Source organism: Schistocerca gregaria, chromosome 7, assembly GCF_023897955.1.
Source record: "Schistocerca gregaria isolate iqSchGreg1 chromosome 7, iqSchGreg1.2, whole genome shotgun sequence".
NCBI classification, from domain to species: Eukaryota; Metazoa; Arthropoda; class Insecta; order Orthoptera; family Acrididae; genus Schistocerca; species Schistocerca gregaria.
The window spans coordinates 548104145-548124501 of record NC_064926.1 but is presented as its reverse complement, the minus strand read 5'-3'; the positions used below and the strand labels follow the sequence as shown (position 1 = coordinate 548124501).

The window sequence follows — 20357 nt, the reverse complement described above, 5'->3', positions numbered from 1 at the left end:
GATTGTAGCCTATCGCGATTGCGGTTTATCGTATCGCGACATTGCTGCTCGCGTTGTTCGAGAACTAATGACTGTTAACAGAATATGGAATCGGTGGGTTCAGGAGGGTAACACGGAACGCCGCGCTGGATCCCAACGGCCTCGCATCACTAGCAGTCGAGATGTCAGGCATCTTATCTGCATGGGTGCAACGGATCGTGCAGCCACGTATCGATCCCTGGGTCAACAGATGGGGACGTTTGCAAGACAACAACCAACTGCACGAACAGTTCGACGACGTTTGCAGCAGCACGGACTATCAGCTCGGAGACCATGGCTGCGGTTACCCTTGACGATGCATCACAAACAGGAGCGCCTGCAATGGTGTACTCAACGACGAACCTGGGAGCATGAATGGCAAAATGTCATTTTTTCGGATGAATCTAGGTTCCGCTTACAGCATCACGATGGTCGCATCCGTGTTTGGCGACATCGCGGTGAACGCACATTGGAAGCGTGTATTCGTCATCGCCATACTGGCGTATCACCTGGCTTGATGGAATGGGGTGTCATTGGTTAGACGTCTCCGTCACTAGTTCGCATTGACTGCACTCTGAACAGTGGACGTTACATTTCAGATGTGTTACGACCCGTGGCTCTACCCTTCATTCGATCCCTGCGAAGCCCTACATTTCAGCAGGATAATGCACGACCGCATGTTGCATGTCCTGTACGGGCCTTTCTGGATACAAAAAATGTTGGACTGTTGCCCTGGACAGCACATTCTCCAGCTAAAAACGTCTGGTCAATGGTGCCCTAGCAACTGGCTCGTCACAATACGCCAGTCACTACTCTTGATGAACTGTGGTATCGTGTTGAAGCTGCATGGGCAGCTGTATCTGTACACGCCATCCAAGCTCTGTTTCACTCAATGGCCAGGTGTATCAAGGCCGTTATTATGGCCAGAGGTGGTTGTTCTGGGTACCGATTTCAGGATCTATGCATCCAAATTGCGTGAAATGGAATCACATGTCAGTTGAAGTATAATATATTTGTCCAATGAATTCCCGTTTATCATCTGCATGTCTTCTTGAGGTAGCAATTTTAATGGCCAGTAGTGTAACATGGAGATCCTGACGTGCAGTTTCAGCTACTGGGATAATGTTATGTTAAAAAACAGAGGGTCAGTGTTTACGCTTCCTCACCCATTGATTATTAATTTCACTGTCGATTGCAGTGTTTGTGTATGCATCCTCACCCACTGATTATAATTTCACTGCCGATTGTAGTGTCTGTGTGCGTGTTTTATCTTCATGTTTCTATGAAAACGGAGGTTTTAAATTGGTTTGCTCAGCGTCTACTTCCCACTGTTTCGTCTTGAAAATGCCAGGGTGCGTTCCTGTCGAAATTACGGCAGTTGCTGACGGTGTCACTTGCCCGCATTCCTGTAAATTCTTATATTTCTACCTAATTTGGCACAAAAACTCTAAACTGTATGATTATCAGCATTGTGGGCTTTATCCTCCTCTCCCCAATAGCTGATGAGTAATGGGTAACGCGTTTTTCAGCCCCAGGCGTTTAAACTGCTTTGCACAACAGACATGTGGCGTTGGAATAGTACTGGCCTGCCTTATCGAATTGATTTCCACGACACCCTCCATATGAGAGACAAGAAACGATTTTCTGCCCGCTAATGTGTATGTTGCCCTGCAAATAAAATTTTTTCGGGATAGTAGTGGCCGCCCTCATCAACCTGATTTGCATTGAAAAATACACAACAGTGATGAAAAAGTGGTTTTGAAGCCCCTGGTTTGCAGGCTGACCTGCGCAACAAGCATGTTCTGGGAGTAGTATTGGCCTGTTTTGCAAGGGCTGCTGCAAATCTGGATGTGCATTGTTGAGCAGAGATTGTGCAGTACATGAATAGTGCAAGAGGGGAAGGATGAGATGCACAGAAAAAGGGGAAGGAGAAATGGACAGAGACAGATGGCAGGAGGAGATGGGCATCGAGAGGGATGAGGAAGGCACAGCAGAGGGATTGGGAGCATGAGATGGACAGAAAGAGTGGTGCAGAGGGGGAAATGCAGAAGACTGGTGGAATGTGTATAGATGTAGTGGGCAGTTGGGTAGAAGAGGGAGAGAAGGTGGTTCACAGAGAAAGGGGGAGGTGTATATTGACAGAGATAATGGGAGGAGGAGATGGAGAGCGAGATAGAAAGTAGGGAGGAGGAGATGGAAAGATAGCGGTGGGAAGATGATGTGCTCATTGAGGTGGGGGGGGGGGGGGGGGGGAGGAAGTGGCTCAACAGGAGACGTGTGCAACGGATGTGTCAAATGTATATTCGAGCGAAGCTGTAAGGTAAAGGCTAGTAGTTCAATACTGAGCAAAGTATATTCAAGTTTTGTAAAGTACCACCTGAATATCTGTGAACAGTTTACGATCTCCTTAGGGTCATTTTTAGTTGGAAGCAATGACGACACGGTTTCATCTGATGATGTTAAACACCTCATGACCAACCACTTGCAACATTGTCCGTGGGACCCATTAATGCAAGACACAGCAACTATTTAAGACTGCTAAAAGGTTTGCCGCGTTTCTTATATTTGATATTGATAAATATAACTGAGTAAAACATGTAGGTGCAGATTTGATTGTAGTGTATAATGCGATATGGTAAAATAATTCCAATACAAAGACGGCCAATACGAAAGGTATGAGCATAAAGGAACTATGTAATATAATACTACGACGTTATAAGCGCCTTGTGTGAGTCTCGAGACACATCCAAGCCGTTGCTTTTTTAAACCATAACCCAAAATTCTACGTAATAAAAGTTGGTTATGATGTAACATAACACATACTTTTGGAAACAACATATAAACGCTTGAAATTACGCTCTCCCCTTTCAATATCAATCTTTTCACTCGTATTTACGTTATCAGATCTCTTCGTGTGGTTGAAATTTTCTTATTTATTGTCTCTTTGAGGAATTTTCCCCAGTATTATGACCATGCACTGCAAGCCGGATCCACCCCTAATCCACAGTGACGTAATGGGTTATGTGGCAGACGACTTTCCAGGCAAGCATTCTGTAAACTGGGATACATACTGCACGAAACCTTCCTGAGATGTGGCGGTCACATTGCGCACTTATAATAAAACTCTCGCTGTGAAGACAAATGCAGGATATCCATAATAGAATGTCCCAGTTTCAGTGGCACGCTGTAACGCTTTAATTTCGATTATTTACAACAAATCATACATAAAATTGAAGGTAAATCAGTCTGGTCTGTCTTACAGACGCTCAATATGTGCCCCTTTAGTTATACGGCACACATCCAACCAAAAATCCAGTACTTCCCTCATTCAGATTAACAAGTCCGGAGTACCGGAACCGATTCTCTTTTCAATTCTATGTTTCAGATCTGGCAAATCATTAGGTGGTTTTACGAGGTGCATTCAAGTTCTAAGGCCTCCGATTTTTTTTCTCCAGACTGGAAAGAGATAGAAACTAGCGCATTGTTTTAAAATGAGGCTGCGTTCATTGTCATTACGTCCCAGAGATGGCAGCACTGTACGGCAGATGGAATTTTACCGCCAGCGGCGAGAATGAGAACTGTTTTAAATACTTAAAATGGCGACGTTTTCCTTACTTGAACAGGGTGCAATCATTCGTTTTCTGAATTTGCGTGGTGTGAAACCAAGTGAAATTCATCGACAGTTGAAGGAGACATGTGGTGGTGGAGTTATGGATGTGTCGAAAGTGCGTTCGTGGGTGCGACAGTTTAATGAAGGCAGAACATCGTGTGACAACAAACCAAAACAACCTCAGGCTCGCACAAGCTGGTCTGACGACATGATCGAGAAAGTGGAGAGAATTGTTTTGGGGGATCGCCGAATAACTGTTGAACAGATCGCCTCCAGAGATGGCATTTCTGTGGGTTCTGTGCACACAATCCTGCATGACGACCTGAAAATGCGAAAAGTGTCATCCAGGTGGGTGCCACGAATGCTGACGGACGACCACATGGCTGCCCGTGTGGCATGTTGCTAAGCAATGTTGACGTGCAATGACAGCATGAAAGGGACTTTCTTTTCGTCGGTTGTGACAATAGATGAGACGTGGATGCCATTTCTCAATCCAGAAACAATGCGCCAGCAGCTCAATGGAAGCACACAGATTCACCACCACCAAAAAAATTTCGGGTAACCGCCAGTGCTGAAAAAATGATGGTGTCCATGTTCTGGGACAGCGAGGGCGTAATCCTTACCCATTGCGTTCCAAAGGGCACTACGGTAACAGGTGCATCCTACGAAAATGTTTTGTTGAATAAATTCCTTCCTGCACTGCAACAAAAAGGGGAGGGCTGCGCGTGTGCTGTTTCACCAAGACAACGCACCCGCACATCGAGCTAACGTTACGCAAAAGTTTCTTCGTGATAACAACTTTGAAGTAATTCCTCATGCTCCCTACTCACCTAACCTGGCTCCTAGTGACTTTTGGCTTTTTCCAACAATGAAAGACACTCTCCGTGGCCGCACATTCACCAACCGTGCTGCTATTGCCTCAGCGATTTTCCAGTGGTCAAAACAGACGCCTAAAGAAGCCTTCGCCGCTGCCATGGAATCATGGCGTCAGCGTTGTGAAAAATGTGTAAATCTAAAGGGCGATTACATCGAGAAGTAACGCCAGTTTCATCGATTTCGGGTGAGTAGTTAATTAGAAAACAAAATCGGAGGCCTTAGAACTTGAATGCACCTCGTACCACAGGAAAAAATCGCATGACGTGGGGTCAGGTCCAGATCGAGACCAGCGGAAAAGAGCTCTGTCGTATAGACCATTACGACCAATCATTATAATGCTGAACTACTCTTTGTACAAAGAGATATCAATGGAGAAGGGCTCCCTTTTGTTGCCAAATACAATTTTTAGGTTCACCTTCTAATTATGAAGCGGAACACAGTTTGCTCTTTTCTCACATGATATACTGCGAGCTATGGATGAAAGGCAACAAGCAGATTCCATATTTCTATATTTCCGAAAAGTCGATGGCAACATTGCTCCATTGCAAAGTGTTAACGAAAGTACGAGCATATGAAATAGTTTTCCAGATATGTGCTTGGCTCAAGAAATTCGTAAGTGATAGCATCGATTATGTTGCCATCGACGGTGAGTGTTCATCAGAAGTGCCTCGTGGAAGAGTGATAGGACCTCTATTATTTCTATATATGTATGAGAAGGTGTCGTAGAGTGATTATAGGAGAGGCTGGCCGGTGTGGCCGAGCGGTTCTACCGGCTTCAGTCTGGAAACGCGCGACCGCACGGTCGCAGATTCCAATCCTGCCTCGGACATGGATGTGTATGTTGTCCTTAGATTAGGCTGGCCATTAAAATTGCTACATCAAAAAGAAATGTAGATGATAAACGGGTATTCATTGGACAAATATATTATACTAGAACTGACATACGATTACATTTTCACGTAATTTGGTTGCATAGATCCTGAGAAATCATTACACAGAACAACAACCTCTGGCCGTAATAACGGCCTTGATACGCCTGGACATTGAGTCAAACAGAACTTGGATGGCGTGTACAGGTACAGCTGCCCATGCAGCTTCAACACTATACCACAGTCCATCAAGAGTAGAGACTGGCGTATTGTGGCGAGCCAGTTGCTCGGCTACCATTGACCAGACGTTTTCAATTGGTGAGAGACCTGGATAATGTGCTGGCCAGGGCAGCAGTTGAACATTTTTTTTGTATCCAGAAAGGCCCGTACAGGACCTGCAATATGCGGTCGTGCATTGTCCTGCTCAACTGTAGGGTTTCGCAGGGATCGAATGAAGGGTAGAGCAACGGGTCGTAACACATCTGAAATGTAACGTCCACTGTTCAAAGTGCCGTCAAGGCGACCGAGACGTGTAACCAATGGCACCCCATACCTTCACGCCGGGTGATACGCCAGTATGGCGATGATGAATACACGCTTCTAATGTGCGTTCAACGTGATGTCGCCAAACACGGATGCAACCATCGTGATGCTGTAAACAGAACCTGGATTCACACGAAAAAATGACGTTTTGCCATTCGTACACCCAGGTTAGTTGTTGAGTTCACCATCGCAGGCGCTCCTGTCTGGGACGCAGCGTCAAGTGTAACTGCAGCCATGGTCTCCGAGATGATAGTCCATGCTGCTGCACACGTCGTCGAACTGTTCGTGCAGACGGTTGTTGTCGTCGAACTGTACGTGCAGATGGTGGTTGTCTTGCAAATGTCCCCATCTGTTGACTCATGGATCGAGACGTGGCTGCACGATGCGTTACAGCCATGCGGATAAGATGCCTGTCATCTCGACTGCTAGTGATACGAGGTCGTTGGAATCCAGATCCTTTATCAAAGTCGGAAACGTGATGGTACGCAATTCTCCTCCTTACACGAGTCATCACAACAACGTTTCAAAAATGGTTCAAATGGCTCTAAGCACTATGGGACTTAACATCTGAGGTCATCAGTCCCCTATACGTGTTGTTGTTGTTGTGGTCTTCAGTCCTGAGACTGGTTTGATGCAGCTCTCCATGCTACTCTATCCTGTGCAAGCTTCTTCATCTCACAGTACCTACTGCAACCTACATTCTTCTGAATCTGCTTAGTGTATTCATCTCTTGGTCTCCCTCTACGACTTTTACGCTCCACGCTACCCTCCAATACTAAATTGGTGATCCCTTGATGTCTCAGAACATGACCTACCAAGCGATCCCTTCTTCTAGTCAAGTTGTGCCACAAACTTCTCTTCTCCCCAATCCTATTCAATACTTCCTCATTAGTTATGTGATCTACCCATCTAATCTTCAGCATTCGTCTGTAGCACCACATTTTGAAAGCTTCTATTCTCTTCTTGTCCAGCCTATTTATTGTCCATATTTCACTTCTATACATGGCTACACTCCGTACAAATACTTTCAGAAACGACTTCCTGACTCTTAAATCTATACTCGATGTTAACAAATTTCTCTTCTTCAGAAACGCTTTCCTTGCCATTGCCAGCGTACATTTTATATCCTCTCTACTTCGACCATCATCAGTTATTTTGCTCCCCAAATAGCGAAACTCCTTTACTACTTTAAGTGTCTCATTTCCTAATCTAATACCCTATAAAGGAACCTGGGTGTCTCCAGATGGGAAAACAGTGAACCAAATTGACCACCTAATTGTAGAGAAGAGAATAAAGAAGTGGATACAAAATGTTAGAACGGTACTTGTACCAACTATAACGAGTATAGACATGTATGTAAATGTTTCCTTAAAACTTTCCACATTGTCGTCTTTGGCAACTGACACACTGCTTGCAAAGTCATAACGAGCACTATATTCATCTAGCCTTAAAGCGTGTACCAACTATAACCAGTATAGACATGTATGTAAATGTTTCCTTAAAACTTTCCATATTGTCGTCTTTGGAAACTGAAGTTCAAGATGCTTTCTGAACAGACTTCCTTGGACTACGAGCGTACGATGCTCTTGAGACACTTTTGGTCATCTCGTGCTTTTCCCGTTCACACATACACACTCACAATTGTTTCAAGTTAATTATACCATCACCGCATTTTTTGCTACGTGGAAAGTCACAATTACACATTAAATTAAACGTACGTTGAACTGAAATTACAGATTCACTCCTCGCAAGCTGCAGAACACAAAACCCTTTTCGTTTTACGCATGTGACGCATGTGGCGCTGCTAGCGGGAAAACAACGAAGCAGTACTTGCACATGCGCTTATCTCAATCGAGTTACTCTTTCACTGTCACCTTGAACCAACATCTACAGCACTTACAGTTTATACTATTAAGATATATAACTGGAAAATTCTTTTATGTCCATCCTGCATTTATTTATTTCATCGTTACGCGTTTCAGCATTACTCTATTCTCGAAGAGGCAAAATCCCTTTTATACAAAGTACCTTCATTGACATTGAAGATTGTAAGTACAGGACGTGTATGTTGAATGCGACGGTACGTGAAATATCCGTAATTTTAAAACTGCGACCTGAGTCGGTGCTAACTGTGCTAGTGATACTCATTTTATGACAATTAGCCTAAAGCACTTGCACTCACAAGCTCCATGACAGCGGACGGCATTCAAATACACAGATACGCATATCTGTACGGCATAATGTTCCATCGGTAAACTATTGTACAGGTATTTTATATTGGTCAAAGATGGGAATTTTGGAATCGTATAGCACGGTAGTAGCAGGCAGCATTAGATAATTTAAACCCTATCTTACAAGTATAATAAGAACCTGTGCACTGAGCTTATGTGATGCTTGGTTTGTAATTAGAACTGTTTTAGTCTGATGAGGTGCGAGAGGAAGTATGTAACCTACAGTAATCTGCCCGTGAATCCATCACTTTGTGGAAGTAAATACCTAGCAACTCATGGGTTCAGAGAGACGGCGCTGGCCAAAGAGCTGCTGAGAGAATCAGAATTATAGCGCAGTATGGGTAATGTAAAAAAGGCAATCAAAGAGCTGTTTATTTTCTGTATAGTTGGTCAGGGGACAGACAGGACTTACGCTGAGCTGTTGAGATTTTATCTCGAGCGTTGATTTAGTATTAATAATTTGCATCTGTCGGCTCAGCAGACAGGTATCCGACGGTTCTTGTAATTACTTGTACTGTTTCAATACAGTTCTGAGGTTTCAACAGTTATTTTGCTACCGATTGCAGTGAATTGTTCGAAGGTAGCCACTACGACGAGTGATACAGAACGGTTAATCTTGAGATGGTAATATACATCGCGAAGTGGTGTTCAATTGGCACTTTGATGAGGAGCAGTTTCAAGCAAGTAATGTCTCAAAACGTAAATATATTTTCTTCGTTTCATGAGCTGACTTGTGGAACCAAAAATGGTTAAAATGGCTCTAAGCACTATGAGACTTAACACCTGAGGTCATCAGTCCCCTGCCGGCCGGAGTGGCCGAGCGGTTCCAGGCGCTACAGTCTGGAACCGCGCGATCGCTACGGTCGCAGGTTCGAATCCTGCCTCGGGCATGGATGTGTGTGATGACCTTAGGTTAGTTAGGTTTAAGTAGTTCTAAGTTCTAGGGGACTGATGACCTCTGAAGTTAAGTCCCACAGTGCTCAGAGCCACATCATCAGTCCCCTAGACCTAGAACTAATTAAAACTAACTAACCTAAGGACATCACACACATACATACCCGATTCAGGATTCTAACCTGCGACGTTAACAGCAGCGCGGTTCCGGACTGAAGCGCCTAGAACCGCTCGGCCACAGTGGCCGGCGCTTGTGCAACCACTAAGTATTGTATAACGTAGGCTGGGTGGTTGTTTATATAGGAGGCTAATGCCTGAAGTGATGAGGTATTATTTTTGTTGTGGTAAAGAAGTGATAGTATCGAGTAGTGTTTTCATACCAGACCACGCGCTTTTATAGATGATGGTTCGCAAGTCTAGGTGGTGTAAGCGAAATGTTAAAGAAACTGATGTATTTTACGTCAACCTGGTATCTCGGGAGTTCATCTCCTTATTGTGTTGTACCGTAATTGTTCATATATAATGAAAGGAAGAAGAAGAAGTGATTTGATAGCAATCTAAGAAAAGAGGTGTAGATCAGAGAAGAAAGTAAAAGGAAGGAAAAAAATAAATAACATTACGCTCTTTTCAGATTTGATTATAGGAGAAAAGTGTACAACAAGATCAAGAATAAACATCGCACCCGGATGTAGAAAGTTTTTAGAAATTCTATTTTGGCGATAATATTTACAAGAAGCCTTTACAGTAATTGCTAAAAAATTAACCCTCCCAGAGCTTACTCATTTTGCATACTTCAGCTGGGAACACCAAGTGGCCGAGGTCAGTAGCATGATGTGGGACAAATTCCCCTGCGGGGTGCGGCTCGCCCTTCAGAGAAAAACACGAAGGGATGAGACGACCTGGCCACTCAGGTCGTGTAGAGGGCGGCGACGCGGGCTCTGTTAATACTGGGCGTCCGTGAGTACATTCCTGCAGACACTGGGATCAGGACCTCCTTCACAGAAATCATACAACGTAGTGCGACGCTGGGCCAGGGAAAGTCAATAACTGATAAAAATCTTGGCGTTCAGCGAGATGTGATAGACTTGCTTTGTGGACAAAGATTCTTTTCTCTTTCCAAACTGATGATCCAACTTTCTGGCACCATGTCTCGTGACATGAGTAATATCTGGCCTAAAATTTTTTAAGAGGATTCCTCATTGGTTAACCAAAAGAAATAGCTCAGTGCCAAATGTCAGGATCCTAGTTTCCGGGAAATTTGAATGTGGATACGAAGGTATTGGTTGAAGTAGAGAGCTCAGCTGAGGAGCGGGAGAACGCCTCAAAATTGTTGAAGAACCACAGACAAGGGAGTAAAACGATTGTCTGGTGAAGTAAAACTTTTGTTAGGAGGGGAGGTAGTTGCCATGTCATCAAAAATACCATTGGTCCGCTTATTGCAGACCAATTTTCATTGGCACGTAGGAACCACGTGGACTTGGAGAGAGGAGGAGAAACTTTATGTCAACTTCCTATTTATGAGGAACACAATATCTTGATGATCTGCATAGTAAGTTCTACTTTGCAACACATTTCGTTTCTTCCATTTATAAATACCTTGAAATTTAACGATGACATTATGACACTTTCGGGGATGCTAAAGAGGTTGTAACATCGTTTAAAAGGAATGAGTTGTGTCTTGGAAAGAGGTAATAAGATAATCATCACTAAGAGTAATACAATGGTATTGGAGTGTTGTATTAAATCAGATGCTCTTCGCTGAATTAGGTCAGGGGATGAGATGCTGAAATACTCGTAGACGAATTTAGCCATTTGGAAAACGCAGTAACTGAAAACGTCGGCAGCAGTGACAATATAAAATGGCTCAAATGGCTCTGAGCACTATGGGACTTAACTGCTGAGGTCATCAGTCCCCTAGAACTCAGAACTAATTAAACCTAACTAACCTAAGGACATCACACACATCCATGCCCGAAGCAGGATTCGAACCTACGACCGTAGAGGTCACGCGGTTCCAATCTGTAGCGCCTAGAACCGCTCGGTCATCCCGGCCGGCACAGTATAAAATGCAGACTGAACAAACAATGACATTTTAACGTCAAAAGTAAACTGACGTGTTGAGTAGTGTGAGGCTGGTAGGAATAGTTGATTTGGGACTGATAAGAAGTAAAGGTATTGGGGGAATTGTTGAGGGAGATCGAAGCTTGAATTCAATTAGCAAGTTGAAGAGAATGTCGGTTGCAATGCTCGCAGTTTTACAAATGTGGAAAGATTTGCACACGAGAGACACGTGCTCCCGGGGCCGATGACCTCAGCAGTTTGGTCGCCATGTGCTCCCCTCCCCTCCCGCGCCCTTCACAAACCAGTACTCATCCCACAAATCGCTACGTCGACTCACGTGTCGTAGAGGGGTGTGGCGCCGCTACGACACGTGCTGGTTGGGGTCGATCAGCCGGCAGCTGCTGTAGGCGGCCAGGAAGAGGCAGACGGTGAGCAGCGTGGCGATGGCGTGCGAGCGCGCGCGCTCTGCCGAGGCGTCTGCGACTGCGCCCTCGCTGCAGACAGAGCACGCGGCCAGTCAGAAATTCCTTTCTGTTAAACACCTTCTCTCTCTGTGAGTGCTTGTATCAAACAAGGCTGTGAACAATGTTTCAAAATTAGTACTGATCGTAAGAGAATACTACTTCATAATCTGTCAGACACTCCAATTTCCTTTCTTTTTGCTGTTTTTATAAGCAGTATAGTGATGACTTGTTTACCTTATTTCAGTAAGGCTCTATATAATCTGTGAATAGCGAAACAATTTAGTACATTGTCGCTAAGCAATACTCGCTAACTGTAGATTTATTTCTCCACAAGAAATATTTGTACTGATACAATACAAATTTCCAAATTGGTTGTTTGTGAATCCCTAATTCAGTTTATCTTTTCGTTATCAATATGTCCTCCAACATCACTCTCATGTGCTTAAGGAAGGGCACTTTAAGGGTGTTGTGTACACAGTTCCGCGTAGTCAGCGCGTACACAACTTTCCTACTAGAGCGCACCCCGCTAAACACAACAGCGCAGGCGCAGCGCTCGTCTGTCTCCGTACTACGAGATGGCGCTGCCTTAGAGACAGACCAAATTCTGCTTCCGCCGATCCGTGTATTAATATGTAATGCAGCCAATGAATTTTCTCCTTACGAATAACCTTTTCTGCTCACGGATCACACTCACACAGTGATACATGAACATGTGGGGTATTATAACGAGTCTACAGACCTCCAATTAGTCAGTCTGCATTTGTCTGCACCAGTCTGTACCAGTCTGCATTAGTCTGTACCAGTTCTACGTTTGTCTGTACCAGTCTATAGTCAAGTTTCAATCTGCACCTAATAAGATTACCATATTCCTGAACACAGTCATGATGATAAATGTATAGACACTTTTGTCAAGTATCAGAGATATATGTGAGAATAAGATTAACGTTCTAATACCAAAGGAACTTCAGATTTTCAATTGCAAATAGCATCCAGAACCAAGTTAAGTAATTTTTATGCTTGCTATTATTTTAATAAATGTGTGTGAAAATTAATCAAGTTCTGTTTAAAGTTGGCCACCATTACTCTGCTACTCTAAGCATGCAAGTGGCATTTCTATCGTCTGACCTAACGGCAGAAGATAAACACGCCACGATACGACCACGAGACATATTGCTGACACTCGCCTACTTCGTTAGAGCGTCAAGTCAAATAATCTGATGGTGTGTACAGAAGGTCTTACAGTACACACATCACAAAGGGTCCGTTAAAAAAAGATCTGAGTGAAGGCATTGCTGTGGAGATTAAAGATATGAAAAAAAATTATCTCCGACAATGAGTGTGTGACTTGTAGAACTTTGTAGTGGAATTAAATCAGGTGACAGTGAGGGACTAGCTAGGGAAATGAGCAGCTTAACTTTGTGCAACAAAGTAACTGAGGGTATGTAATAAAACGAATGTAAAATGTGGACCGGCAATAACAATGAAAGTGACTGTCTGGAGTGCATATGGAATAGAGGCAAATAGTTAATATGGTAATGGAGGGAAGTGCGAAAGGTAAAAGCTGTACAGAACAGTGGAAGCCTGAACACTGTAACATGTTCAAATACATGGAGAATGCAAAATGAAAAGCCTCGCACAGCATAAAAGGGATGAATAGACAATCGAGGCAGTCTTCGGACTCAACACCATGGCAAATCCAATTAGCATTTAACAAGGATCAGATAAGTGACGTCTGTATTGTAATGAACAAAACAGTATTTGTAGCTGTACCTCCACGTTCCAAGCACTGACCCTCACAGTCAACAACTTCTGCAGACACAGCACTCAGTGCTGCAAGTTACTTCCATGTTTTGACCATTTCCGTGACGTGAGGTGACAGAGCCTTGGGACACGGACCACACTTTGAGAAGCGTCCATGTGACGGAAATTCACAGCAATGCTGTTTCTTCCACATAATCATCCTCCAGCCAATTCGAAGAGCTAGGCCATGTAATGACGCCAAGCTTGTGTTAAACGCCACGTAAAGATGACAACATACTTATGAATTAGTTGCCACCACCGAATCCATCCCTCGGACCATCAACTGGTGCCTGACTGCCTAGACTTTTAGCAGTTCTGTGCTCTGCCGCCACTGCGGGTGTACTCACTGCAATCTGGACTCATTCATGTGTTCTGGAGCAGGAACGGGGGTGCTTCCATCTCCATGTAACTGGACAGACGCAGCCAAACGTGGCTCCAAATCGAACGGACCAGGGATCGTCTTCCTGGGCAACACTGACGCCTGCCCCAGCAGTGGTGCACCGGGCCACCACTAAAAGTCTTCACTTGGCATCCGCAGGCGGAAATCCGATCCCCGAGTGTTGCGACCGCCGCCGCCGCTGAAGCCTCACCGTCTCGCGCGTAAGCTTCGCCGAGTAAGCTCTCTGGTCCCCAGCAGGGCCGTCCACTGCACCTACCGTACCCACGTGTGGACATCACGACACGATGCCAGGCCACATTAGGAACGACGGCGCACACACACACACACGCTCACATACATGTTCAATCTTACTGGAGTAGCAAAGGATTCTCATGTTTATTCTGCAGCCTTCCCCTGCGGACTTCTTTCTCGGCAGCCAAAAGAACCCAGGATGACTAGGTGGGAGTGCCAAACGTCTCCTGATATCTACAACAATGGCATTTACACCACCCCGTACAGTGGCTGCTACACTAGATGGAGCACTCAGTCTACTAAAATTTTGCATTGTTTTGCCTCGACCACATTAGGAAGAATTAATGCACTCAAGCATATACACTCCTCTAAGAAGAGAAGCTGCTGCCAAGAATAGCAGTTACAGGAGACACCATACGTTTTTTATTGTTCGTAAAGGATGCATCCAGCTCGCATGTGGTACGAAGATAACTTTATGCTAAATGTCTTCAACTTGATTTCGATATTCAGCTAAAAGCCATCAGTTCATCTTCCGATTTGCTTCATAATACAATGCATAAGTAGAAATTCTTGTTGGAGAGCACACTGCCTGATACTACAATCATCCCACAAGTGAAACTCAGTCATGTTACTAACTGTAAAGAATTTCCAAATCATAATGGTAATCAGATTCAATAATCAAGACCAATAACTTGTGTTCAGCACCAGGTTTTGATCGTCAGTACACGGGTAGTTCTGGGGAGGTAAAGAAGAAGCTCGTATTGCTCAGATACAGTCGTCAGCAATCCAAACAGTTCATTACGAGAGAGTCTAATTAGATACCGTCAGATGTAATGAATAATTCCGGTGGAACGTGGCACGGAAGGCAGATCAGCATAGCTCCATACTAAACAACAAACTGCCTTGTCCGACTATTTTATCATTTGAATGCTCGTCCACTCACAAAACTCAACCGAGAAAGTCAGCTGCTACCATGTTCTATCACGTCAGTTGCTGTGCCGTTCAAGCACACCCAGTAAGATTAATGGAGGTTGCAAGTGCGATTTCTATTGATGATAAGCTGTTTTTTTCCGTCTGCTTTGCTGGAGGAATTCCTGAGACGGCTGTTATTTTTTCCACTAACTCGGATATCAAATCCTTCCCTGCAAAAGAGTAGTAGTACAGGCGATTTCAGTACGGCTGGAGCGGAAGGAATTTCTGGTGTGGGGGAGAGCGGGGGGGGGGGGGGGGGGGGTTCCCAGTGCATTCTTATTGATTGTGTGATCTATAATGGTGTGTCCTCTGACAGTTGATGGTAGCTGCGCTTCTTTGGCTTTTTCAGTACCTTGCATTTATACTTCCGTTATGGAGGATCCCAGTTCTTGAACAGTTGGTTTGGACATGTCTTCCACGTGCAGACAGTAATATGGTTCAGCAGATCTCCATGGCTTCCCTCCTGGTTTGAGAGCAATGGCGGCTGTACATTTCCCATTCACTGGAGACTGCTGAGAAAGCCACTGAGGAACATTGGTGAGAGTATTTCAGATGACCCATCTCATCTTTAATCATCTGGTAATAAATATTTCGTTTAATCATTGAGCATTAGGTAGAACGGCAGCTGGTAATTACATAGCTCCATTGCTCTCAATGATTTTCGGAAACATCTAATACGAGAATTTCACACAAATTCTTTGTTTCGGAGGCACTCCGATTGTATATATTGTATTTATCTCTTCCATTCTGCTGAATGCATGATTGTTAAGTATCGGTAACGTGATTTCATATAGTATGATTTCACACTGAAGACCATTATCCACACTGGGTATAAGAATTGGTGTGAATTCTGTCCCTGGGTTAAGTCAGTGTCGATCGTGCTGAATTTTGCTGGAATGGTGCAAAGGATTTCACTTACAAGTTCCTCCATAAGTACCGACCACAGCCTGACTGACGCTGCTTATTGTGATGTGCAGTTTATCAATCGCCTGCGACAGTGAATATGTAGTTAGAAGCATGCTGCGGCTACTGGGGAGTCTGAGACCACAGGTAACCCAGGTAATGACTCCAGGTTTTCATTTTATGGCTCTATATAGGACGTACGTCGATTTAAACTTACTATCCACTGGATGGCCCACTCCGATAATTTGATTTTTGGTCCGAAGATAGCCACTACGGGTTACAACTGATGCTTAGATAAAACTGTGCTCCATAGAGGCATGTCTTTAATTTACTGAAGCTTCATATACGGCACGTGCTGCACACTACACTTCTGAGTAACTCTCCTCCTTCTCTGTCTTCTTCTTCTTTTACAGCCCGACTCAGTACACTGCACGATGCTGGCCTCTTCCATATTCTGGTGGTTACAGACCTCTTCCACATGTTTCCACTGTCTTCGAGACTGTGGCATCTCATACATTTATGTTCCAGCCACCAGCTTCACATCATCAAACCATCTGTTTTGCCTTCTTCCAATGCCACTCTTGTGATCACAAGGTCTCCAGTGAACAGTTTTAGGGGTCCACCTGCTGTGATCTTGTCGAGTTATGTATCCGACTCATTGTCACTTCAGTCTTGCAATTCTCTATAGGACGTCTGCTGCCTTTGTTCTCTTCCTAATGTCCTCTGATCGAGTCCTACCACTCAGGCTAAATCCAAGTACACGTCACTCCATGGCATAAACCTTATTTTCGGGAATGTTTCCCAGCTCAGTCCCATTCTGCAAGGAATTTCTGTATTTTGATTATTTTTCCCTTGTTCAACTTTGAGGAAAGGTAGATGTATTCATCAACACCTTCTTCAGATTGGTTACCGACTGTAAGTGGTTGGTTGTCTGGTCTCCGATTTTTCACTGTATCGAGGTTCATTCCCAATCCAGTCTTTGTAGATGCAAGTTTTAGTTTTTGGATGCGACTCTAGATCTTCCATATCTTCACTTGTGAGCATAATATCGTCGGAAAAGTTCAGATGGTTCAGATATGAGTCATCGCCTCTTATTCCTCTGTTATTCTAGTCTAGTGATTTTAATACGTCTTCCAATTCAAGGGTAAACAGTATCGGAGGGATGGTGTCAGTCTGGCGAATTCCTTTCCCGATGGGGTTTTACTGGTGATACGGCCCTCAAGCACCGAAAAACAGTCACTGTCGCCAGATCTCAAAGGCACCGCATCGTTTATTTATGCTGTAGCAACGCTATCGACAGGAAAGAGTAGCATGTGCTACAGAAAACAAACTGCCCTCCGCATCCATACGAGCACACTGATATAGTCACAACATTTCTAGCAAAAGGCACGAACTTTATGAAAAAAATGGTTCAAATGGATCTGAGCACTATGGGACTTAACATCGGTGGTCATCAGTCCCCTAGAAATTAGAACTACTTAAACCTAACTAACCTAAGGACATCACACACATCCATGCCCGAGGTACGATTCGAACCTGCGACCGTAGCGGTCACGCCGTTCTAGACTGAAGCACCTAAAACCGCACGACCACATCGGCCGGCTGAACTTTATGATTTTTCCCACATCTCCTGGCGCACTGACAATATGAACTCGTTTTCTGGCTTGGGTGTTTGCGCCAAAAATGCTTTTCTATAAATTTTATCCAGTTACTGTAACACAACATAAATAATTTCATGAATTTTGGCTTCATATATGGAATTTTTCATTTTAAGAAAGATTTTATAGGATGAAACTACATCGTCGACAATTGAACACAAATGCAGAAAAAAATTACTGCAAAGAAGTTAGTAAAGTGTAAATAAATCCTAACTAAAGATCCAAACTTTTCTTTAATACACATTAAGACGAAAGGCAACGTTTTTGTCTGTGTATTCTTTCTCGTGTGTTGTGAGGTGTAATTGTAAGTGTTAAAGCGGTCATCCAGACCGTCAAGAAATTAGATACTTAGAATTTTATTTTCACTGCGCAAATCTTAATTTCACGTAGTTACATTAGACGCAACTGTGAAACTGAATTTGCCTTCTGACTGTTGCTCCGCCGGCCGTTGAGGGCGAGTGGTTCTAGGCGCTTCATTCCGGAACCGCGCTGCTGCTACGGTCGCAGGTTCGAATCCTGCCTCGGGCATGGAAGTGCATGGTGTCCTTAGGTTATTTAGGTTTAAGTAGTTCTAATTCTAGGGGACTGATGACCTCAGATGTTAAATCTCTATAGCGTTCAGCGCCATTTGAACCATTTGAAGCGTTGCTCCAAATCGCTAGCAACTGAATGTCGCCAGATTACCTCTAGCCTGAGCGGCGCTTTGCATGGTCCCCATTAGGCTTCTGCTGGCAGATGGTTGTGAGGAAGCCGTTGTAAGTATGTGATGACTCGAGGTTCCATATAGTAAACCTATGCGCTGCAGCTATGAGCATTAGAGCATATTCCCTGTCCTAGAAAGCCCATGCAAAGCACTGTTAGTTGAAATACTCCATACCTGGTACCTCACTCTGTGAAACAGACAAAATCAGGCAATAAGTGACAGATGAACTGAAGTCAGCAGTTGGAATAGTATGACACGGTGGGCCAAAATTGCAATATGGCTATGCCCCTCCTCCTGTTATGAAGCTACGCAAACAAGTCAATTCAATCACAGTCTGTCTATCATATACAGTCGTGACACTTACTACTGTGAAACATCATACCGTTTGACATCTGGAGCAATACTAGGTGTGCTTGATTTTTAGAAAGCAGGATATATTTTTTGACCACTTACATCGTAAACATACTGTTTATCTTTAATTCATTTTCTATATAATTTAAGATATAGTTTATCGGTTTGTCTCAGCTTAACGCCATGATATCAAGATTATATAAAACACCACACTATTTCATGCATAAGAAGCACACATATGTACTTTAATACACAAAAAGGGTACAAAGAAAGTATTTGTTGTAATTTATATTCATTAGGACACCAGTTGCCAGAAATATGACTATCCTCTTTTTTTATTACTTTTACAGTGTGAGCTATTTCAAAATACTGGTAGAAAATACGAAAGCAGTAGGCATTCAGAAACATAGTCTCTCCGAGTGTGTGTTGCTCTTTATCCAGTATGACGTCAAAATTCAAGACAGAACAATCTGAGATGGATGGGATGTGAAATTCAAAAATCCAAGATGGTAGAACCAGGTCAATTATGCTAACAGAAAATTCTAAGATACCCTAGATGTCGTAAGTGGCCTAGTTATGCTAAGTTTAAAATGGTGAGAAACTCAATAAGCACACTTGTGGTAATGGGAAATTCTAAAAGTAGGCATTACCCTCCTACATAAACAACTACCCAGCCCAGCAATACTTGGTGGTTCCAAAAGTCAGCTCATGAGACGATGGAAATATAGTTTATGTTTTGAGACGATACTTGCTTAAACTGCTCCTCATCCAAGCGCTAATTGAAGACCACTTGGTAATGTATATTCGACAGATGCAAATTATTAATACTAAATCAACACTCGGGATAAGATCTCAGCAGCTCAGCATAAGTCCTGTGTATCAGCTGACCAACTTCACAGAAAACTAATGTGGAAATAAGCGAAGGCATTGAGAGTTTGCTTTCTACAAAATGAGAAGGATACGCTTCAGGTCTCGTGGCGACAGATAGCAAAGAGTTAGTTAATTATGCCAGTGGGAATTTTTGCAGGCAAAGAAATTGTGGACATCACTCCAACACATATCAATTGTGCAATAGCCATTATTTCAACTAGGGAAACATTAACGTTCTACGGAACACAGGAAAGTTGCGATTGACAATTCAGTCAATGCGAATAAGCGTTTCAGATCCAACACGGAGACAACACCGTTCAACATGCCGCTTGGTAATGTACCATCGCGCATTAGGCCACAGTAAATGTTGAGTCTAGATTTTGATCACTCCAACTTGCGTACACGTTGACCATTGAATGTCAAAAGATAGGATACTAACCTACCCTCACACTGAGTACATGAGAGTTTTTTCATTGGTTCAAAAAGTAAAGTTATTCTCCACCAACTCAGTACATTGACCAGCTATGACAACTTAGATTTAAATCAACCGATGAGGATGTTTAATATTCATTCTTCCCTGTGATAAAAAAAATTTCATGTGTAGAGATGACAATTTTAATAATCGTCATTTCAATATCCCCAAGAATTAAATATTTTGTTTCTGATTATAAAGTAATTGAAAATAATTGTTGTTTATCACCAGACCCCTGAAGGCAAAAGTTGATAAATTATATGTAGAATAAAAAGGGAATAACTGTGTTATCTTTTTATAATAGACCCCAAACATTCACTTTTATTAATTCATGCATTCTAGGTACCTGACAGCAGCATTTCTAATGATTTTTTGTTACGACCTGCACCTGATATTAGCTACCTTACAGGGTCAGGGTTATGTTTATTTCG

The 20357-nt window shown here is 43.4% G+C and overlaps 1 protein-coding gene across 1 annotated transcript in view; it reads right to left on the bottom strand.

Moving 5' to 3' along the window:
* LOC126282473 (uncharacterized) overlaps positions 1–20357 on the bottom strand; it is a 293068-nt gene that overhangs the window by 5307 nt on the left and 267404 nt on the right. Inside the window, exon 12 of the mRNA XM_049982129.1 lies at positions 11440–11596. Within this exon, the coding sequence (XP_049838086.1) occupies positions 11464–11596 (133 nt within the window). The 3' untranslated portion in view covers positions 11440–11463. The remainder of the gene's footprint in view (positions 1–11439; positions 11597–20357) is intronic.